A 24776-nucleotide genomic window follows, 5' to 3' on the forward strand; every position below is an offset into this window, starting at 1 on the left:
GAGTTTGGCTTTTTGCCACATTTTCAGTATCCTTTTAAGGTTTTTTCTTCTACATATCTAGATATTTATGGATATCTAATCAGAAATTGGAAACGTAGTAGAATTGGTGTTTTGGCATTTCTACATATATGAATACTTAAACTTAGTTTAGCATTTTATTTGACATCCAAAATAGTTTCTGGTAGTGTTCAAAAATTTGTTTATTTCAGAGGGGTGACCATGTTAGTCAACTGAGGCAAAAACAAAACAGGACTCTTCTGACCTATTTAAAACTTACAATCTTTATTCTAACAAACTTTTGTGAATAGAGTCCACTTTATTAGATACACGTAGAGGGGCAGGTATGATGAATTGCACTTTTAAAAATAACTTAGAAGGGCTGTGTAAACTGATAAAGGACTGTAAAGAGTTAATTCTTCACAGACTCCGTGCTCAGAGGAGTGGAGCCCAAAGTGTGCTGACCGGACTTGTCATCCTGAGAGGTCTGCTGTCTGCCGGGTGCACGCATCCAGCATGTGACAGAAAGGCTTGGAAGACTCATCAAGCCCATGGATTACTATCCTTTTTTGCTGATCCACGTAGGAATGAATGATACTGCCCATCATAGCCCTGAACATATTAGAAAAGACTATGTGGGTCAGAAGGTGAAGGAGCTGGGTCCACAGGTTGTGTTCTTGTCAGTGCTTCCTATTGAAGGCTGTGGCTTAGGACGAGAAAGAAGAATACTTCAAATAAACGACTGACTACGTTGATGGTGTTGTCAGGAAAGATTCGGATTTCTGGACCATGGCTTACGCTTTCAAGATGGTGGTCTTCTATTGGAAGATGGTTTGCACCTTATAGTGGTAGGAAAAAGGGTGTTTGGTAACAGCCTTGCTAACCTAATAAGGAGGGCTTCAAACTAAATTGTATGGGGGAGTGAGACAATAATTCAAAGCCTCGTATAATGCCAGAAAATGGGGATAAGAACATTAAAGATTTGAGCATATGCTAGGTAATGTTAACTTGCAGGTTTGTATGAAAACTAAACCCTCGGGATGCATAAAAAGTGGATTCCAATGTCTCTATACTAATGCACAGAGTATGGGAAACAAACAGGAGGAATGGAAGTCCTAATAAACGAAGGAGACTATGACATAATAGGCCTTACTGAAACTTTGTGGGATGACAGTCACAACTGGAATATTAGGATTCAGGGGTACAACTTATTTAAAAGGGACAGGCAAATGAGAAAGGGTGGAGGCGTAGCAATATATGTGAAGGAGGTATATACTTGTGAGAAAATATATGAATCTGAGCATGGCAGCTCATTTGAGAGTCTCTGGGTAAAAATAAAAGGAGTAAGAAATAACAGTGATATTATTGTGGGGGTCTGCTATAGACCACCAAGCCAGGCAGAGGACTTGGATGAGATACTCCTACAACAGACTGCAAAGTTCTCCAAAAAAAGGGATACAGTGATCATGGGAGATTTCAATTACCTGGGCATCTGTTGGAAGTCCAAATCTGCTAAAAATGAAAAGTCAAATAGATTCCTGACTTGTCTTGCTGACAACTTCCTTTTCCAGAAAGTGAAGAAGAAAACAAGGGGATCTGCTATCTTGGATCTGATTCTCACCAACAAGGAAGAATTGATTGAAGAAGTGGAAATAGTGGGCACCCTGGGCAGTAGTGACCATGTGATTTTGGAATTTACAATCTTAGGAAAGGGAAAAACTATACATGGTAAGGCTTATAGATTGGACTTCAGAAAGGCTAACTTCAATAAACTTAGAACTATGCTGGGTAAAATCTCATGGTCAGAAATACTTAGGTGGAAGGGGGTTCAGGAGAGGGGGGGGGAGTTTCTTAAAAGCGAAATACTGAAAGCGCAATCACAGACAATTCCTATGAGAAGGAAAAATGGAAAAAGCCTAAAAAAGCTGAAGTGGCTCCATAAACAGTTCTCTAAAGACTTGAGAAATAAAAAAGACTCCTTTAGGAATTGGAAGGAGGGCCTTATAACCAAGGATGAATATAAACAAATTACCAGTGCTTGTAGAGAAAAAGTTAGGAAAGCTAAAGCTCAGTATGAGCTTAAGCTGGCCAAAGATGCTAAAAACAACAAAAAGGGTTCTTTTCTTATGTTCAGAGTAAGAAAAAGAGCACGGACATGGTAGGCCCATTGCGAGGACAAGAAAGTGAAATTGTAACAGGTAATGAAGAGAGGGCGGACCTGCTCAATTCCTACTTTTCCTCAGTCTTCTCTTCTGAGGGAAACGGTGCTCAACGGTGGCAAAAATAGAACATATAAGGAGGGTATGAAGTTTCAACCTAGGATCAGCATAGGGGTAGTACATAAACACCTAGTTTCCTTAAATGAAACTAAGTCCTCAGGGCCAGATGAATTGCATTCAAGGTTTCTAAAAGAGCTTGCGGATGTAATTTCTGAGAATTCTTGGAGAACAGGAGAGGCGCTGGAGGACTGGAGGTGGGCAAATGTTGTCCCCATCTTCAAGAAGGGGAAAAAAGACGATCCGGGTAACTACCGACCTGTCAGCTTGACGTCTATACCTGGAAAAGTTTTAGAACAAATCATCAAACAGTTGGTCCTGGAATATTTAGAAAGAATGGATGTGATTACTAAGAGCCAGCATGGTTTTCTCAAGAACAAGTCATGTCAGACTAACCTGATCTCTTTTTTTTTTTTTTGAGAAAGTGACTACCTTGCTGGATCAGGGGAATGCTGTAGACATAATCTTGATTTCAGTAAGGCTTTTGATAAGGTTCCACATACTATCCTTGTTGACAAGTTGGTAAAATATTTTTTGGATGCTGTTACCGTTAGATGGATTTGCAACTGGTTGACAGAGAAAAGACAAAGAGTGCTTGTGAATGGTTCCTCAGCCTCTTGGAGAGCAGTGACAAGTGGAGTGCCTCAAGGATCGGTCCTGGGACCTGTTTTGTTCAACATCTTTATAAATGATTTGGATGAAGGAATAGAGGGAATGCTTATTAAATTTGCAGATAATACTAAATTGGGAGGGGTTGCAAACACAGAAGAAGACAAAAACAGGATACAGGATGACCTTGACAGGCTGGAAAACTGGGCTAAAACCAATAAAATGAATTTTAACAGAAATAAATGTAAAGTTCTGCATTTAGGTAGGAAAAATCCAATGCATGGTTATAGGATGGGGGAGACTTGTCTTAGCAGTAGTATGTGCGAAAAGGATCTAGGGGTCTTAGTGGATCATACGCTGAACATGGGTCAACAGTGTGATGCGGTGGTTAAAAAAGACAAATGCAATTTTGGGCTGTATCAACAGAAGTATAGTGTCCAGATCACGTGATAAGAACATAAGAACATAAGAGAAGCCATGTTAGATCAGGCCAATGGCCCATCCAGTCCAACATTCTGTGTCACACAGCGGCCAAATATATATATATATATACATACACACACACACACACACACACACTGTGGCTAATAGCCACTGATGGACCTCTGCTCCATATTTTTATCTAACCCCCTCTTGAAGGTGGCCATGCTTGTGGCCGCCACCACCTCCTGTGGCAGTGAATTCCACATGTTAATCACCCTTTGGGTGAAGAAGTACTTCCTTTTATCCGTTTTAACCTGTCTGCTCAGCAATTTCATCGAATGCCCACGAGTTCTTGTATTGTGAGAAAGGGAGAAAAGTACTTCTCTACTTTCTCCATCCCATGCATTATCTTGTAAACCTCTATCATGTCACCCCTCAGTCGACGTTTCTCCAAGCTAAAGAGCCCTAAGCGTTTCAACCTTTCTTCATGTGATGGTATCACTTTACTGTGCTCTGGTAAGACTTCACCTGGAGTATTGTGTTCAGTTTTGGGCACCACATTTTAAGAGGGATATAGACAAGCTGGAACGGGTCCAGAGGAGGGTGACGAAGATGGTGAGGGGTCTGGAGACCAAGTCCTATGAAGAAATGTTGAAGGAGCTGGGCATGTTTAGCCTGGAGAGGAGGTGGCTGAGAGGTGATATGATCACCATCTTCAAGTACTTGAAGGGCTGTCATCTAGAGGATGGTGTGGAATTGTTTTCTGTGGCCCTGGAAGGTAGGACCAGAATCAATGGGTTGAAATTAAATCAAAAGAGTTTCTGGCTTGACATTAGGAAGAACCTCCTGACTGTTAGAGCGATTCCTCAGTGCAACAGGCTTCCTCGGGAGGTGGTGGGCTCTCCTTCCTTGGAGGTTTTTAAACAGAGGCTAGATGACTATCTGACAGCAATGAAGATCCTGTGAATTTAGGGGGAGGTGTTTGTTAGTTTCCTGCATTGTGCAGGGGGCTGGACTAGATGACTCTAGAGGTCCCTTCCAACTCTATGATTCTATTCGAGCCGAAGAGCCTGGCACTTTTCCCTCCTTTTTTGTTCACTCCCGCTTCAGGAATTTTACTCCCCACCCTCCACCCTGTACGCTGATGGTGCAGAAGGCGAACTTAACTAGTGGGTTTTTAGAGTTTTCATGGCTCAACTTTTTGAAATGTTTTAATTTAAATTTTATTGATTTGAATTGCTTTATCTGTTGTACAATGCCCAGAGCCTGCCCTTGGCGAGGAAGGGTGATTAAACAAGTCCAATAAACAATAATGAGTAACAGGCTGTTCCAACAGATTTCATTGGTTAAGTATTAGTTGAGCGGAGAAAGATTTCTGAATTGGATGCTGAAGAGAATTCAGACTCATTTCAGCCTTAGCTGAGAAGAGTCAAGTATTGACAGGTTTGGAATTCAGCTCTGACTGAGAGCCGTTTAACACAGACAGGAGAATTGGGGCAGTGGTCCCCAACCTTTTTGGCACCAGGGACCGGTTTTGTGGAAGACAATTTTTTCACGGACCGTGCAGGGGGAAGCATGGTTTTGGAATGATACAATTGTGCACTTTATTTTGGTGTGATGGTTAAGTGTGCGGACTCTTATCTGGGAGAACTGGGTTTGGTTCCCCACTCCTCCACTTGCAGCTGCTGGAATGGCCTTGAGTCAGTTATAGCTCTCGTAGGAGTTGTCCTTGAAAGGGCAGCCTCTGTGACAGCTCTCTCAGCCCCCCTACCTCTGTTGTGGGGGAGGAAGATAATTGTGAGCCACTCCGAGATTTGGACTGGAGGGCAGGATATAAATACAATGTTGTCTTCTTCTTCTTCCTACATTGTGATATACATTGAAATAATTAGACAACTCGTGGCTCGGTTGCTAACAGGCCACGGCCCTGTACCATTCTATGGTCCGGGGGCTGGGGAAAGTTGGCAAGGAAATTTGGGGAGTATGAAAAGATTCCCATTTGGGCCCAGGAAAGAGAAGAGAAAAGAAGGAGAGAAGAAAACTCCATACCTAGTCAAACAGGGAGCTAGCTTTGAAGAGTGCAGAGATCCCTGGTCTGGTGCAGTTAGAAACTGCTTTAAGAGTCAGTTAAAAAAGACAAGTACTGGTGTTTCAGGAGAAGGGGCTCGGGTACTGGAAAGAGTATACCAGCCTTCTGGAAACCAAAAGAGTCAAAGAATACTAAAAGAAAGTGTGCCACAGTGTTTGGGGAAACACTGGAATAAAAGTGACTCAACATAAAAATTTTAGTTCAGAAACTCTAATTAGCCTAAAGTCTGTACATTTGCTGGTTTTACCTTAGAAAATTCAACCTCAATTTCACTTGATCTTTCCCTTCTATGTTAAATAAAATATTTTGTTATTTTTGATTTCAAAACACCTTCAATGTCATTTAAGTGGTTTAGTTAAAGCAGCTCCTGATCCTTCCCTCAGGTTCCCAGGATAAGCCAACAGCCAAAATATCATACTGTGACAGGGTGGGATAGCCAGAGTTCTTCAGCAAATAAGAAGCCACTTCTAGGGCAGCAGCTAGTAAAAGGAAAAAAAAAACAGAGGGAAAATCTTGCCTCTGAGGAAGGATGGTGGGGTGTGATATAGAAAGGCCAGGGCCAGAATCTGGCCACAGGGGCACCCAACCATGAAGGAGAAAGGAAGCACATGAAGCAGGGAGAGGCATGTGGGTATGAATGGCTATAGTTCCAGCTTCGTTCCCTCCCCTTTCTCCTCCACTTGGCATCCTCTGGCTGGTGGCGATGGTGTGTGTGGCAGCAAGGAGATCCACCTCCACAGGGATTAGAGTCAGCCCAGTCCATGTGTCCACTGGCTGCCTGGGGACCATGCTGAGCGGCCCCTGATGCTCACTCTTTCCCCACTAGCTAGTGCAGCAGCAGCCCCAGCTACACATCTAGAGCAAAGTTTGAGGCTGCACGCCATGCTGCCTAGCGTCTCTTCCCTTGCACTGCCTTTCTTTCTGCCTCTCTTTTGTGCCCTCCCCCTCCCCGCTTGCCGGTCTCCCTGCTGCCACTGCCAGCCCCACCTCAGGAAGGAAAGAAGACTCCCTCCACCCCCCACCAGCCGCATAGCGTCCCGAAGGCTCCAAGGGTGAGCCCAGGTTTGCCACGTAAGTTGTGCGAATGGAGCCCGGGAAGTGCTGCAGCTAAGGCACAGGGAAGCCTGCTCAGAACCAGGCTGCTGAGAGAGAGTCCCGGGAGAGAAAGAACTTGGAGCAGGAGACTCCTGGTTTTATATTTTCCTGCTGTCCAAAGGAGTTTTTGCAGATGCTTTAACTGATTTTCTCCACCATCCCTGATTTAACATTTGATCAGCTAGCAAATGATTTTTGGGAAGAAAGGAGCCTTGATTGTGGTTTAAAACATTAGCAACGTTCTCTTAGCATGGAGGGAGAAGGTTATTGCTGAGCTTGTTTGATACTGTTTTTTTTTAATCTAGTGCCAACAAGTTACGAAGCAGTTAATAACCAGAGTGCACTAAAGCAAGGATGAATGAATATAATGTGAGATGTCTATCCATTGGACTCAGCTATCAAGTAGCATCCACTCAACCTTATTGGGCAATTGGTAAAACATCTGCTTTCCCCTCTTGCTACAGTTGTGTTCCTTCTGGTCCTGATCTCTGTGCTGTGAGGCATAAAGATGCAGTAAAACTCCAGTTTCCCTCTACTTGTTCTACACCCTGCCCTGGTGGGATTTGTTTTCAAGAGATGCCCTTTCTTCTCCTGCTCAGGCTTTTAGGAATAATGTGAAGGAGGGGGAATCAGGAAAGTGAAGGCCAGACTCTCCATTTCTGCAACATTTTTGAGTTGGTAAAATGTTCTACAAGGCAAGGGACTGCAATAACTTCCACCCTCCAGCAGTTGCGTCCCTGTAGACCCTCTGCTAGGTGGCAGGGTGTCTTTCTGGCACTGACAAGGCTGCTGCTGGTGTGTGTGTGTGTTAGTGTCTCTTGTCACTGCCATCATTTAGATATTCTTTTTGTTTTAACAATTTATTAATTTATTATGGTTACAATATTTAATTGTCTCTTTTCTATACTAACCCATATGATATTTCAGCCCCCCTCCCTCCCGTATTTGACTTCCCCGAAGTTATAAATTTAAATTCAATTATAAAGGTACCGCTAACCAATCAAAGTTCAATATTTTTCTTCTCTCATTAATACTAAAAAATTGTCCAATGTCTTTTTACATTCCACTCTTTCTCCATATATCCTTTAAATTTCTTCCACTCCTTTTTGAATATGTCTAAATCATAGTCTCTTAAAGTTTTAGTTAATTTGTCCATCTCACTCCATGATAAAACTTGCACAATCCAATCCCATTTCTCTGGTATTTTTCTCTGTTTCCACAGCTGCGCATACAATGTCCTAGCAGCTGAGAGCAAGTACCAAATTAAAGTCCTGTCTTCCTTTGGAAATTTTTCTAATTGTAATCCAAGCAAAAAAGTCTCTTCAGTTTTCTTAAAGTCATAACCCAAAATTTTGGAGATTTCTTGTTGTATCATCTTCCAAAATTCTTTCGCTTTTTCACAAGTCCACCACATGTGAAAAAAGGAACCTTCCTGTTTTCTACATTTCCAACATCTATCCGACATCTTCTTACTCATCCTAGCCAGCTTTTTCGGAGTCATATACCACCTATACATCATCTTAAAACAGTTCTCTTTAATACTCTGACAAGTTGAGATCTTCATCGAGTTCTTCCAAAGGTGCTCCCACGTATCCATTTGTATTTCTCTATTCACATTGATTGCCCATTTGACCATTTGAGACTTTACTACTTCTTCTTCTGTAGACCATTTCAATAATAATTTATATACTTTCGATATTAATTTCTCATTATCTCCAAGCAGGACCCTTTCCAGTTCTGTTTGCTCACGTCTAATTCCATCCAATTTAATATCGTTTTCCATCAAGCTTTTGATTTGTTGCATTTGAAACCAGTCGTACTTATTGTTTAACTCTTCTGCAGATTTTAATTCAATTTTGCCTCCATGAATCTTGAGCAGTTGATTATATGACATCGCTCTTTCTTCATCAGATTCAGCTGTTATTTTTATTACTTCTGCTGGCACTATCCAGAGCGGTTTTCTCTCGTCACCATATTTCTTATATTTTATCCAAGTGTTTAATAAACTATTTCTGATATAATGGTGAGAGAAAAAACCGTCCATCTTATTCTTCCCATAACACAAATACGCGTGCCAGCTGAATTTATTCCCATGAGCTTCTAACCATAGAGGTTTTTTTATCTAACAGCATTAACCAATCTTTGATCCATGTCAAACAAACCGCATCATGATACAGTCTTAAATCCGGGAGCTGAAAACCACCTCTCTTTTTGGCATCTATAAAAATCTTCATCTTAATCCTTGGTTTCTTTCCGGCCCATACAAAATCAGAAATCTTCCTTTGCCATTTATTAAATTGTTTGGTATCCTTCACAATCGGGATAGTTTGGAACAAATACATTATTCTTGGCAAAATATTCATCTTAATTGCAGCTATCCTGCCCAATAAGGATAAGTTAAGTCTATTCCATTTCATCAAATCTTTATCCATCTTACACCATAATTTTTCATAATTATTTTTGAACAAGTCAATATTCTTCATGGTTATCTCTAATCTAAGAACTTTAGTGGTGACTTCACAACCCGTCACAATTTGCAATTCTTTAATTCTGTTTGGTTGCATATTTTTGCATAAAAATTTCGATTTCTCTTTATTTATATATAGTCCTGCTAACTCTCCATATTCTTTTATCTTAGCTAACAGCAATGGTGACACTTGGATTTGTCTTGTACCTTTGCTTACCTTCAATTCTTTTGTAAGATCTGCATTTATACACAATTTTGCTTGTTGTTCCGTATATATTGCTTTCGTCATTTTTATAAAATGTTCCCCTAAATTTATTTTTTCCATTACTGCAAACATAAAGTCCCAACTCAAATTATCAAAGGCTTTTTCTGCATCTACAAAAAATAAGGCTGCTTCCTTTGCTGGATGCTTCTCATAGTATTCCACAACATTAATAACAGCTCTTACATTGTCTCTTATTTGACTTTTAGGAAGAAATCCGGCTTGGTCTTTTTTTATAAAGTTAATCAAATACTGCTTCAATCGTTCTGCCAAAATTCTTGTATAGATCTTATAGTCATTGTTCAGCAGTGAAATTGGTCTGTAGTTCTTTACATTTGTGGCATCTTTGTCTTCTTTAGGGATCAAAGAAATTACAGCTTCCCTCCAAGTATTTGGAATTTTTCCTTTTTCTCTTATCGTATTTAACAATTTCATCAGTTTGGGTGTTATCTCATCTTTAAGGGTGTTGTAAAATTTAGAAGTAAATCCATCTGGCCCAGGAACCTTACCTTCTTTCATTGCTTTTATTGCCGCTTCAATTTCAATTTTCTCTATTGGGTCATTTAAAATCTTTTTCATGTACTCAGTCAAAGGTGCCACTTGTATATTCCATAGATACTCTTCCATTTTCTCTTTCCTAATTTTCACGCCTTTAAATAAATTTGCATAATATTTACAAAATTCTCTTTTGATGCCTTCTTGATCTACTATTGCTTTTCCATTTGCCATAATTTTATTAATAGTTTTCTTTTCTTTTTTTTTCTTCAATTGCCAGGCCAAATATTTTCTAGGTTTATTCGCACTTTCGAACGATTTCTGTTTCAGACTTTTAAAATTCCATTCTAGTTCTTCAGCAAATGTTTGACTTGAGATTGTAATATTGTGATTTCTTTTATTAACTTCTTTTTTCCTGGCCTTTTTTTCAGATACCTTTCTTTTTTATTTATTTCATTTTGTAATGCTACCAATCGTTCTTCTTTGGCCCTCTTATCTTTACTGTTCAATGTGATTAATAGTCCTCTCATTACTGCTTTGTAAGTGTCCCATACTGTTTGAAATTACATATCCTCAGTTTCATTTATTTGGAAAAAAGCTGCAGTCTCCTTTTCTAAAAATGTCACAATGTCTTTATCTTGTAGCAAGTCTTCATTAATTCTCCATCTTCTTGTTTTCTTTTGCAATTTTGTAGACCAGCATATTGGATTATTGTCTGCACAAACCTTTGGTAGAATATATTTTTTTAGTTATGAGGCCCAAACTCTTGGAACCCCATAACATATCTATTCTAGAGAAAGAGTTATGTCTCGCTGAGAAGAAGGTATAGTCTCTTACTTCAGGGTTGAATTTTCTCCAGATATCTTCCAGATTTTCGTGTTTGATCAACTCAAAGAAAGAATTTGGTAATTTTCCTTCTTTGTCATTCTTCTTTTGGCATGACCTGTCAATATTATTTTGTATTGTCCCATTGAAATCGCCCATCATCAAAATCTGATCATACATCCTCTCATCTAATTGCTGATTAATATCTTTGAAAAACTTATCTTTCGCTCCATTGGGCACATATAATCCTAGTAACGTTTTTTTCGCCTCAATTGTCACTTCTACTGCAATATATCTTCCTTATCTTTAAATATTATTTTAGGTTCTAGTTGTTCTTTAATATAAAAGACTACCCCTCTTTTCTTTTGTTCTGCTAGTGAGAAAAATTCCAGCCCCAAATTTCTATTCCACAAAAATTTACAATCTTTTTGTTGTATATGAACTTCCTGTAGACAAATTATGTTACATTTTTGTTTTTTAATCCAATGAAATGTTGTTCTTTTTTGTGGTGAATTGAGTCCATTTATATTCCAAGATAGTAACTTGTACTCCATTATAATGTAGACTCTTTATTCTCTTCAAAAAAGCTATGCATCTCTTGTTCACTCTTTATTGTAATCCTTTTTCCATGTTGTTCAAAGCCAAGACCTTCAGGTAATATCCATCTATATCTTGTGCCCTCTGCACGCAACTTGTCTGTTAACATCTTGTATTTCTTCCTGTCACTGATCACTTGTCTTGGTAACTCTTTCATTATTTTGACTTTGCTCCCTTCTATAGTCCAAGCTTTTTGAAAACCTTTGTTTAAGATTTTTCCTGCCATATCTTTAGATCTTAGTCTTATGACAATGTCTCTTGGCAGGCCTTTGTCCTTTGCATATGCTGAGTTGACTCTATAAGCACCATCCAACATACTTCTAAATTTTTCAGGATCTTCTTCTAAGTATTCAGTAATAATATTCACCATATAGTCCATTAAATCCGCCTCCTTCCTTTCAGGTATTCCTCTCAAACCAACTTGTGTTTCCATCAACTTGCAATCATGTATTATAACCTTCTCTTGGAGTTTTAACAGAATAGAAGCATGTGTATTCACTTTTTCTTCTACCTCTTTAACTCTATCTTTGACCTCATCTTTAAAGCCCTCAATGTCTTTTCTAAGATCTCCAACTTCCTTTTTAAATTCTTTTTTCATTGCCATTTGCATTTTGTCCATTGCTTTTAATATTCTCGATTCCAGAGCATCAAATTGGGATTGCATTTTGTCAAATGAGTGGCCTCTTGCAAGGGTTACCCTCCCTTCTGACATAAAAAAGTCACCAAAACTTAAAAAGTTTTCCAATTAAAATTCAACACCAAGTCCAATAGCTTAGAACATTCTGTTTCAAACAAGACTAATTTTGTTTTTCTCCTAGCTTCCTAGGCTGAGATATTGATTTTTAACAAATTTGACAGTTTTTCTTCCTTTTAAAATGGCAATCGTTCTTTCTGTATGGTTAAACACAGTTCCTAGAGAGGTCCTTCTTGATCTTGGTCTTAATTCCTTCCTAGTTCAGATGTCACAGCTTTTGTAATCCTTATAGACTTTGATTGGTCAGTCACTTTTACTTCCTGGTTCAAGTTGCTCCGTTCTCGTGTCTAGTATCGCAGCCTTTGAAACTTGTGGGAATGTATAGAAATAGCCTTCGTCACTGGCCACAAGCCACAAATAGTCAAAAAATCTTTCTCTTTTGTCTGAGTTCTTTTGAAGCTATTAAATTAGCAAAGTTCAGTTTTGGCAGGCTGTATCTTCATTCAATTATGCCTTAGTTCAGTCTATTTATAAATTCCAGCAACTTTTAAAACTTGTAGGAGTGTAGGACATCAACAAAGAGAAATCTGCGTCACCTGCCACAGACCGCAGACAGTCAAAACATCTCCCTCTTTTTCCCAATTCTGCTAAAGCCTTTATATTTACAAAGTTCAAACTTGGCAGGCTGTCATCTTCATTCAATTACGCTTCAACTCAATCTGTTTATAATCCCCACAACGTTTAGATAAGGTTCAAAGAGTCTCCAAGTAGAAATAGATCAAAGTACCTTAAACAGATATTCTTTGGCACTTTGGCTTCCGTTATCTTGCAATTATAAATCAGTCTTTAAGTGTCTGGATTCCGACAGGCTTAAGTCAAATTAATGACTTTTTATCCTCTGCAGATGTATATTAGACGTTCCCTTTCTGGCCGGATCTCAAGGTTTGAAAAAGGCAGCTACCCACCTTTCTAAAACCGAAATCAACAGCTAAAGGTGCTTGACGTCATCTTGGATTAATCTTTTACTAAGATTGATAGGCATAGACCCCCCCAGAAGGGTCTTTCATACCCTGAACAGAGGGGGAAAAAATCCCCCTTACTAGAGGGCAGCAGCACTGTCTTCCAGCCAAACAGGAAGTTCCCATCACTTAGATATTCTTCTTCTTCTTCTGGGGATGGGGGCATCAGACTGGGTCTGGCAGAGCCTTTCTTGCTGCTCTCTGGTCAAAGTGGGAGACTGGAGTCCTTTCTTTGCCTTCAATCAATGGCTGTATTTATTAATGTTTGTATTCTGCCTCTAGTCTATCCTGTTTTGTTCTTTTTAGATACTTGATTAAAAAAAGGTATGGCTGATTTTTTTTTAAAAAAAATCTGGAGCTCAGTTTTGCAAACGAAGGGCAGAAAGAGCTTGGGGGGGGGGGGCACAAGTAGGTAGCCTTGCCTAGGGCATCAAAAAGCCTGGCACCAGCCCTGAGCAGGGCTGAGTATGAAAGAGAAAGTGTGAGTGTGTGAGGTTATCAAGAAAAAAACTGCTATTAGCAGGGCCAAACAGCAATTAAATGTGGGGCTAGGGTTAAGAACATAAGAGAAGCCATGTTGGAACAGGACAATGGCCCATCCAGTCCAACACTCTGTTTCACATATTGGCCCAAAAAAATATATATACACACACACACACACATATATATACACACTGTGGCTAATAGCCACTGATGGACCTTTGCTCCATATTTTTATCTAACCCCCTCTTGAAGCTGTCTATGCTTGTAGCCGCCACCACCTCCTGTGGCAGTGAATTCCACATGTTAATCACCCTTTGGGTGGAGAAGTACTTCCTTTTCTCCGTTTTAACCTGACTGCTCAGCAATTTCATTGAATGCCCACGAGTTCTTGTATTTTGAGAAAGGGAGAAAAGTATTTCTTTCTCTACTTTCTCCATCCCATGCATTATCTTGTAAACCTCTATCATGTCACCCTGCAGTTGACGTTTCTCCAAGCTAAAGAGCCCCAAGCGTTTTAACCTTCCTTCATAGGGACAGTGTTCCAACCCTTTAATCATTCTAGTTTCACTTTTCTGAACTTTTTCCAATGCTATAATATCCTTTTTGAGGTGCAGTGACCAGAATTGCGCACAGTATTCCAAATGCTTCCTGGAGATTTGGGGGCAGAGCCTAGGGAGGGGAGGGAAGAACTCAGCAGGTATGTCCATCTTTCATTCATTTTCTCCAGCGGAACTGATCCCTGTAATCTGAAGATCAGTTGTAATTCTGGGAGAACCCCAGGCCCCATCTGGAATTTACCAACCCTATATGGATATCCAAAGTGTAATTATATAAAATTCAAAAATATATTGAGAGAAGTACTAAAATCATTCGACAGTAACTAGCGGTCTCCTTTGTTTTGCTAAGTCAGCTAATACATGGTAGCCACTAAAATTTTATTTTGCATTTCCCTGACCAACACTAGTCAATTTCCCTGACCATCATTCAAACACAACCACAAGTTAAAAAATGGATAGGTCATGTTGCATTAATGCCAGGCTTAATGAAATGTTCCAAGTCTCAAATGCAAAAATATTTGTCAAAGTAAGAGATTTAATACCAGCTTCTTTCAACATTAACTGCAGCAACATCTGTTTTGTAACTGCACCAAAAATTACACCAAGATACAAACTTCAATTCAAGTAAACTCTGAATGCTAACAAGTAGGAACTTTTTAAAGCCGGGAAAGTTTCACTTTCTGGAACCAGAAAGTGTAACGAACAGATCAGCAGCAACAAAGGAGGTGGAGTTTCTGCAATCCAGAGACGCAGACAACCCCCATTTGCAACCTTTATGCATGGGAGAAGTCAGGAAAGAGGCTGATAAAGCTGGTACTCTGTAAGCTCCATCAGGAACAAGCAATCACATTTGCAAAATTTACTTTGCATGCTGTAGAGTAGAAAGTACTAATTGTCTGTGAAATCCAACAGCGGCAAAACTCATTTGCAACTCTGTGCTGGGTTTAGCAGGAGACAAAACGTCCATTCCATACACAAGCATGTCCCAAAACATGCTTATCTTTATATGTAAGTTAAATGCAGTACTAGCAGGTAGGGATGAAAACAGTTAGATATTTAAAATTTGTATATTGCTAAACGTTTAAATTAGCCTTGCTTTGCAAATGCTACAGGCAGACCTTGGAAATCACGCAGGGACAGAACTCAACAAACCCATTAGGCTGATTGGGGGGTGCAACTGTGAAAAAGGTGGAGCTGGGAAAGGGCATCATTAAAAGTTTTACTTGCATTCTCCTACTTCTCTATTCCAGCTGCCACAAGAACAGATCATGCTCTTGCAGCAACAGGTCAAAAATCCACTGCTTGAATATATTTTAATCACAATTTCCCTGACTTTCCAGAAAGTGGCAACCCTGTAACACCTTTTAATGGCTGAGGAAGCCCAAGTTCTTGGGAGACTATATCAAACCTTATTTCATGGTCCTTCAACCAGCTGATTAACCAGCTGATTACTATCTTTTTCTTCACATATATGCTTTAGCCTAGTAAGGACCCACTAAACAAAATGAACTCTAGTAAACAATAGCATATGCTAGAACAAAAACCTGTCTTTGAGGTGCCATGGAACACCAAAGCTTTTTTGGTTTGGTCTGGATATGGAGTGGGGTTTTAACACTGTGACTTGATGGCTTTATTTGTGTAGTTTTAATAGTTATTTAACAGTTATTGAATCATTTGGATTTCAGAAGACAAGATACATACAAATCAATTACTTACCTTCTACTTTCTAGTGGACGCCCATCACTGGAGATACTGCGGGGAATATTGGCTGCTCGTTCTGGAGGAGGCATTTTCCCTTCACCTTTCCCAGAAGCTACCCTAGAGGTAACTGGACTTTGTATCTGTGATGGTATTTGTTGCACATGAGGGCCCTGTCCTTTGTTAGAATTTCGCAGCCATTTGTTGTTATTTCTGAAGGGAAACTTGAACTCGTATGGAACTCCACCATCATTCATTTTGTATTCCATCATTGGCATGCGATGAGTTTCTGAATAACTTCTGAAAAATAACAAAGAAAAGTAAATCTACTGTAACATAGGAAAAGAAAGCAAATCTTTGCAGTGTACTGGTATGACAGCAGTGACGTTGCCTATACATTACACTCTTCACATGAAACAGATTGGTTCTCAGATTTTTTAAATTTTCCAGTTACAATTTTATCTTCTAACCTAAAAATAATAACAGAACAGCCTCATGTCATCTTTACAAGTAACACATTCATCATAGCAAAAGCCTTTACGATCATGAGCTCACCGTCAGATGCAGTGAGCAAATCCTAGGTCAATATGATTTTTTTATACAAAAAGAGGAAAGAAAAAATTATGAACATTAAATTTAAAGGTGTGGCTTATGACATTTCAGTGCAAAACTGAGAAGGATACAGATAAGCAAAATAATCATTCACTACAATTGCCATTAACAGGCCTGGTGTCAGAACTTGGATGAACTTCAGACGAGTCCAATACTTGTTGCAAGTTAGGATCTTTATTGAAGAACGACAGTACTATAGTAACGAAATAACAGTAATGGCGAGTCTGGGCAGTTGGTTACATTTTATGCCCACAGCAAAGCATAATAAAACAATAATTCACACGGTCTCAAGCGGATGTCTCTTCTTCCCAGCCTTCGTTATCAGCGAAGGAGGATGCCCCCCTGTTGCGAAGGCCAAACGGCCTGGCTTCAAAGGGCACCTGTGGATGTTAAGCAGAGACTCTCTGCCGCCTGTCTCTCTGCCCTAAATATTTGGCATAGCAGAGGGGCTTGGGTCAATGACCGCTGTCAGGCACCCTGAGTTACAACATGGAGTCAGTTTAGTCAAGCAAAGCATTCAAAGTTACAAGTTCTGACATACTGCCCCCCCTAAGCTCTTCGGCTTGGGCTTGTGCAGGTACAGTAGGTGAAATTTTTTTCGTAATTGCGGTGCAGATACATCACTAGCTTTCACCCATTCATCACAACTAGGGAGAAAGTATTTCCATCTGATCAGGTAGTACAGTATCCCCCTCTGGACTTTAGAGTCCAGGATTTCTAACACCTCATGGTGACTCTGCCCCTTCACTATAGTCGGAGGCGGCTCCGGGGGACGAGGATGGAATTGCGTAGCTCCAGGATCCTTGCAAAGAAGGCTGCAATGAAAAACAGGGTGGATCTTACTCAGGGATTTGGGCAGTTCTAATTCCACAGTTACTTTGTTGATAACCTTTTTTATTTTGAATGGACCCAAGTATTTTAGGGCGAGTTTGCGGCACCCTTGTGGGAGGGGCAGGTTTTTGGTGGACAAAAATACTGTCTCGCCCTCTTTCAGTTCCCATTGCGGGGCATGTTTCTTGTCAAAGTGTCTTTTGTACTCCTTCTTTGCCTCCTCCAGGTTTTCCTGAATCACTTTCCACCCCTCCTTTATTCCCTCCCACCATTGCTGACACGAAGTAGGTTCTTTCGGTCCCGCAGGGAGGGGGAGGTTTGGGAACGGCTTCCCCTTGTAACCGTTCACTATCTGAAAGGGTGAGGTTTTGGTGGAGCTATGGAGGCTGTTATTGTAGCCGTACTCGGCGAACGGTAGGAGATCCACCCAGTTTGTTTGCTGGTAATTAACGTAACACCTCAAGTACTGCTCTAGAAGTCCGTTCACCCTCTCCGTCTGTCCGTCCGTTTGTGGGTGGTAAGCGGAGCTAAGGCCCTGTTCGATGCCAGCTAGCTTGCAAAACTCCCGCCAGAAGTTGGCAACGAACTGTGGCCCGCGGTCACTAATGACCTTCTCGGGGAATGAGTGTAGGCGGACCACGTGATTAAAGAAGAGTTGGGCCAGTTTTTTGGCTGTGGGTAATTTTTTGCAGGGGATGAAGTGGGCTTGCTTTGAGAAAGTGTCCACCACTACTAGTATCACTGTCTTCCCTTGGGACGGGGGGAGTTCTACTATGAAGTCCATAGACACCACGGCCCATGGGCGGCTGGCCGTAGGGAGAGGGACGAGGTGACCGGGAGGTTTCCCCCCTGCGCTTAGACATGATGCAAGTAGGGCAGGCTAGCACGAATTCTGACACGTCTCGTTTTAGCTTTGGCCACCAGAATTGCCGGGTGATCAAATTGAGGGTTTTTACGTACCCAAAGTGCCCTGCTAGACGGCTGGAGTGGCTTTGTTCCAGGACCTCTTTCCTCATGGATTTGGGCACATAAATTTTCCCCTTATGGAACCACAATCCCCCCTCCCCTTGCTCTAGCCCTTCGGGGCGCTCCTCTCCTTCTAGGTCTGCCTCTGAGGCCAAGCGCTCCTTTGGTGGTAACCCTGGGGTCTCCGTCTTTTTCCCTGAACGGGTGGTGACCCCTCCTGCTACTGCTGAGGGGGGGATGAGGGAATCGATCACTTCCTCCCGCTGGCTCTCGTGCTGGGGCATGCGTGATAGTGCGTCAGCCAAAAAGTTTTTAGTGCCCGGGATATGTTTTAGCACGAAGTCGAATTTAGCGAAAAAACCCGCCCACCGGATTTGTTTGGCAGTCAATTTGTGTCGGCCCGTGAGGGCCTCTAGATTCTTGTGGTCGGTCCAGATCTCAAACGGGACTCGGGCTCCCTCTAACCATGACCTCCAGGTTTTCAAAGCAAACATTACTGCGAAGGCCTCTTTGTCCCACACCGACCAGTTCCTTTGCTCATTGGAAAATTTGTGAGAGATATACGCGCAGGGACGCAGTTCCCCCTCTTCGTTCCTCTGCATCAATATGGCTCCTACGGCGACGTCGGAAGCGTCGCATTGAACCACGAAGGGTTTTAATTCATTGGGGTGAGCCAGTATTGGTTCAGAAGTGAAGAGCTGTTTGAGTTCTTGAAAAGCTCTGTGACACTCAGGCGTCCAGACTAGGCGCGCCCCGGGCTTTTTCGCTGCCTCCCCCCTCCCCTTCGTCTTTAGAAGTTCTGTGAGGGGGAGCATCACCCGGGCGAACCCCTGAATGAATCCGCGGTAAAAATTTGCGAACCCGAGAAAAGATTATAACTGCCGTCGGGTTCGTGGTGGTTCCCAGTCTAGAACCGCTTGGATTTTTGCTGGATCCATCGCTAGTCCCTCCCCTGACACTCGGAATCCCAAGTAGTCTAGTTCCGTCTTGTGGAACTCACATTTGGATAGTTTGGCGTACAATTTGTTCTTACACAGCGTAGTTAACACTTTTCGCACCAGGGGTACATGGGACTCAAGGTCTTTCAAATAAATAATGATGTCATCAAGGTACACCACCACCCCCTTAAACAGAAACTCTCTTAACACTTCATTTATAAAATTCATGAAAACCCCCGGCGCGCCCTGGAGTCCGAATGGCATCTGAGTAGGCTAGGTAGGCGACCACCTATGGGCAACACCTGGCCTACAGGGACGCTGGTCACCCCCTCCCACTCTCCCCACAGGCTTCCAAGTTGTGTCAGGGGTGCTGCAAATAACGGCAGCTGGCCAGCAAGGCAACAGGTGGAGTGGAAGGAAGGAACTCTAGGCTTCTTCCAGCAGCCTGCAGCCGCTCCACCTCTCCCTGCCTTGGTCAGTTGCTGGAGGAGTTTCCTCCTACCACTGCTACCGACAGAGGGAGGGAGTCTGGAGAGGATCCGCCTGATGGTGGCAGCTGGGCAGCATGGTGCGGGAGTGGGTGGGGGCAAGGGTGTGCAGTGGCAAGAAGTTGGGGGCAGGGGGGCTCCTTGCCTCCTAGTGCCAGAGCTATTCATTAGTCATGATATATACTTCTTAAGTATGTTAAACAATTCATCACCTATACAGATTGAGAAAATTATCCTACCCATTAAGTCCCTTGATAATGCTATCAAAACTATTAATTAATTTTAATTCAGGGTGAAACTGAACAGAAGACAAAGGAACTTTGCAATTAAAATGTTGTAGCATTTAGGAAAACCAATGGAGAATGACACATTACTGTGTTCTTCTGCTTCTTTTTTCTGTTTTGTTAGCTCTTGGGACTTTTGCTAAATTATAAGCAACCAACAACATAACTGTTAAGATTGCAAAGTCTTTCTTCTCTTTGAATCAGCTAAATTTGCATTTTTCTAAACTTGTATTACTACTGGCTGTGATTAACACAGAATTTGTACCTTCGAATAATATTTGTACTTTAATTTTTTTTTTGCTATGGCAGCCAATCAGACTTTGCAAGCTGTTCATTCTGCTTCACACACACACACACGTGACAGTTAGCAACACTTCCATGCTACAGAACATAAAATGTGGCACCTGCGATTCAGAAGAGGCACCAACTTCAGCTCTACTATCATTAAGAGACTTTTGGTGTTAAAAATATGAATTTATACAGCACTCTGATACAAACTTTACCAGTCTGCTAATGTACATCCTAACTATTGTAAAGTAATGGTAAAAGTGGCAGACTAGAATGCAGGGAACTTTGAATCCCCACTCTGCCATGGACATTTTTGCTGGGCTAGTCATACACTCTCAGCCTAACCTACCTCAGATGGCTACTGTGAGGATAAAATGGAGGAGAAAACAATATAAACAGATTTGGGTCCCTGGTGGGGAGAAAGGATATGAAGTAAAATAAATTTAAAATGTTTTATATGCATGAAAAGTGAAAAATAATTCTTAGAGCTAGGTCACTTTCTATTTAAAGTGATTGAACTATAATACAGAGTAGAAATCCTGTATTATAAACTGAAAGTCCTAAAAATATTAACTAATTCATTATCCCCTCCCCAAATACCTTCGTGGGGTACAATCCTCATGAGGTGGTATAATGACAACCTTCACTGTAACCGAAGTTCTCAGGAGATCAATCATTTGCTCATGGCTTAGAGTAGCTACTGCCACAGTGCAGATTTCCACTAATCTGCTGCCTTGTCGTAATCCTGCTTGCCAAGCATAGCCATAGGGTTCGACGTCTGCTACAATTCCTTCATAATTCACATGGAATCCAAGCTGGCCTAGTCCATTTCGACGTAAAGTCATTTCCACTGACTCGCAGCCCTTTGTCACAAGCTGAGAAATGAAATAAAGAGGGGGTTGGGATTATAATATTTTAGTGTAATCACTTCCATTCAGAGGGACACACAAGGAAAATATACTCCTTTGAAGCAGTAAAGGGAACACAACGGGACAATGATAGTCTTTAGTCTGATGGCTATTGCGGAGTATAGTATCAACAAAAGTTAGCCAGCTTACTACAGAATGAAAATGCCAGGCACAGTCTAGCTATACTCAAGTAATACCTTAACATATTACGGACTTTATAGAAGCGTTTATGGAATGCAGTAATACAAACCAAGTAATGATGAAGGAATTACATACAGTATTTATTTATAGGCTGACCAATAGTTTTATTAGAATATTTGATCAGTGTTGATTTGACACTATTTGAATTCCCTATTATTGAACACAATTATTACAACTCTCTTGTTCTACTACCAGAGTGATTCTTTAAGTAAGGAATATTTGTGGATAAAATAAAAACTGCATTGTCTTCCTTCATGGTAAGAAAATTGCTATTTCTCTAGTGGCACAAATAGGAGTGTTTTAATACATTTTAAAGCGAAAAAGTAAAACATAACATCAGCATATGATCTACAGACCTCTACTTGGGTTTGAACAGAGAAATTAGCAGTATGTTATGTCTTGCTCAATCATTTTGCAACTCAGGATGACCCACAGGGAGAATGAAGGGGAACAAGAAGAAAAAAGAGGAATAGCAAATAATTCCTATAATTGATGTAGACACCATTCTCACATGGCCTAGATCAAATGAACTTCAGAGTCCAGCAGCACCAGTTTTGGAGGCTGTACACATAACAACTGGTGCAATTTGTTTTTCAACTTCTTTGTTTTAGTGTGTTTTAACTATTTATTAATCTGTGTACTGTTGTGAAGCCAAATGACTTAACTACTTGTCTGTAATCCACCCTGAGCCCGTTTGCAAGGAGGGCAGAATATAAATTTGAATAAATAAATCAGAGATCAATGGGCTACTGGATCTTAGAAATTCAACAGGTCTGCTTCCAGGATCTGAGAATGGATCCAATTCACTTCTACATGGTTTATAGCAGTCAGCTGAAATTACTAATGCCTGAAGACAACACCAAAGAAAAGAGAGAATGCAAGAGAAAGAAACTCTAACCTCTAGCCTTTTGACAATCTCTTTGATATCTTCATTGTTGCTTCTGAAATTCTCCACAGAAACACATTCACCCCTTTCATAGAAAATTTTGACACTTGTGTCTGTTGAAGTCCATCCTATTACATCTCTGCAGGAACAATTGAACACAACACTCTTTGTATCTTGCTCAACGATAACAACAAATTCATTAGAAATACCGAGGAGACAGTCTATATCTACACCCTTGCTATAGTCTTTAGCATGAAGTGTCCACACGACAGCGCCAGAACTGTGAAGTTCTACTCCTGGATGAGGCTTCGACTTTTCTTTCTTTTTGGAAGCAAGTGAGATAAATGGGAACTTTCCAGAAGGATCAATGGGTGTGTTTGTGACATTCTTTTCTGCCAGATCTTTCAAATATTCCTGGCGGGTTCTAGTGGCCATGGCGCGGAACTTTTCTGATTTATGAGCAGCATTCTCAGCATTGATCACTTTTGCAAGTAAGAAGTCCCTGAACACACTTGATTTGGGAAAGGTGATGCCTTTAGGGATTGGTGGTCCAAATGATGGCACATCTCTGGATCTTGTCACAGCAACACTACAAAAAAAATGAAAGATTTTTACAAAGTCTTCTACAAGTGGTGCTTAACTCCACATAAGTTAAATAAGATATATCATACAAAGAAACATGTTTATTGGAAATGTTGAGAAAAAGCAGCAGACTTCATGCATATATTTTGGCAATGCCCTGTAGTGAAATATTCTGGTCTAAGCTTCTTAAAGAAGTTTATCATATTATAGGGATTACCATTCCTCTAGATGCCAAGGTGGTATTTACTGGATACAGTGAATAAATGCAGTCCAAAATGTTATTTAATGATGGTTCTTGACATGCTTAAAGCTGAAAAATTGTTTAAGTGAAAACTGGTTCTCAACCCACCAAGTACTTGTCACAACGTACAGCAATAAAAAACAAAACTGGCTTCTTGAAATTTAACAGTAAAGGGCTTCATAAATGGAACACAATTTATTTAAACACACTAAAACTGGATTACAAAATTAGAGAAGAAACAATTTCAAGGTGAATTACACTTGTAAACTGTTAATGCAACATTAGCTACCTGTAGCAGATGTTGTCAGTGCATGGATTGTGCACTTTAACAATGACAAAGACGTGCTGAAAGTGAGAACGAATATTCTTTGGGCTGAATGGCTCTGCTCCAGGTTCCTGGAAAACTATTGTCACAATATCATTTCCTATATGACGTTTTCTTAAGAGCTACAGGAGAAAAACAAGAAATCTAAGACACTGAGTTAAAGCCATACTAATATTAATACAGCTTTATTCTTCCCAGATAACTAATATTTCTTAAATTTCATTCCAAATCATGAAATATTTTAATCATTCCTTTCAAAGCAACTATGACATTAGCATGCTATACATCTGAAAAAATAAATGAGAAATTTATCAATTTTTGACTGCATCTCTGTTTCCATAACACTACAAGTCCAATTTTAATACAAAATTGTTTTGCTATGAGGTAAATTTTGAATGTTTTAAAAATTAAATTAATAGTAATATAATTTGTGTTATATTATTTGTTGTCTGTTTGCTATTTTCTTCCAACTATTACAACTGTTAATGTAACTGTTTTAATTGTATGTATTAATTGTATTTTAAAATTGTTTTATAAATCATGGTATACCATGTCATGTTAGCCGCCCTGAGCCCGCTCCGGCGGGAAGGGCGGGATATAAATAAAAGTTTATTATTATTATTATTATTATTAAAGTGCAAGCACTCATAAACTAATATCCCTCAGTGTGTTAAAATTGTGTTTTAATACTGACAGTATCAGAATTGTCAGATTGATTTTTTGTTTGTGTGCTTTTCAGTTCAGCGTGTATTCTAAAAGTATTTCATCTAGGATGAAAATCCTAAAATTTCTTAAGACTCACAGCCAAAAAGAAAAAAAAAGAAAGAAGAAAAAGGCTGCTATTTCACAGAAGTGTTTGCTGCAACCATACCTGTCATATTTTAGAAGTAAAAAGTTTAAGTGCAGACACAATCAAATCATGTTTGCTCTTTGAATTAAAACTGATTTTTTTTAAAAATGAGGCAAATTCCAGATATGCAACCATTTTTGAAGTTTTTTTAAATTCAGGGAAAAATCATTAGCAATTAAAGTGATACATTTTGGTATTTATCAAGATGGAAATTGAACAAAATTGTAAGTTATCAACAATACATGCCGAAAAATGGCACAGAGTCTAGGAATTGGATAAGAGTTAGATCCTGTCCATTAACCAAGTAAGGAACTTCTCAGGCTAACATATTTCCAGTTATTTATGCCTCATACACGGTAGGACAGTGCAGTCATAATGTGATGGAGGAGCAGTGCGAAGCCCTATCCTTCACCAAGCAGATGACCCACAATGTGAACTAAACCATCCACATGAATTGATGATTGCATGGAAGTCTAGTTTTAGAGATTCCTCCCATTGGAAAAAAATGCAAGGGGAGAATCACATGGTGGGACAATTAAATCTGTTGGCTACATGCATCGTGAAACAGAAGAGTTCCTGATGCTCCTCCACCATACTGCTGGAACACTATATCCCTAGCTAAATTAGAAAAGAGGGCAGATTTCAATACTAGGATCGCAACATAAAGAAACCCAGAACTCTTTGGAAACATATGAAGTCCTGTGGTTTACAGTGCATTAGCTGGGAAAGGAAAACATCCAATGTCACTTTATTTTTTAAAAAATAAATCTTCCAGCACACTGACTGAGGA

At 40.2% G+C, this 24776-nt stretch overlaps 1 protein-coding gene across 1 annotated transcript in view; it reads right to left on the bottom strand.

The window, feature by feature from the left end:
• The window catches only part of SIPA1L1 (signal induced proliferation associated 1 like 1), a 347094-nt gene that overhangs the window by 59420 nt on the left and 262898 nt on the right, over positions 1-24776 (bottom strand). Inside the window, exons 11-14 of the mRNA XM_060262825.1 lie at positions 23101-23258; positions 22001-22577; positions 20594-20868; positions 15605-15886 (exon numbers count right to left, since the gene is read on the bottom strand). Coding sequence (XP_060118808.1) covers positions 15605-15886; positions 20594-20868; positions 22001-22577; positions 23101-23258 — 1292 coding nt within the window. The remainder of the gene's footprint in view (positions 1-15604; positions 15887-20593; positions 20869-22000; positions 22578-23100; positions 23259-24776) is intronic.

The sequence above is a fragment of the Heteronotia binoei genome, chromosome 21, assembly GCF_032191835.1.
Source record: "Heteronotia binoei isolate CCM8104 ecotype False Entrance Well chromosome 21, APGP_CSIRO_Hbin_v1, whole genome shotgun sequence".
Lineage (NCBI taxonomy): Eukaryota > Metazoa > Chordata > Lepidosauria > Squamata > Gekkonidae > Heteronotia > Heteronotia binoei.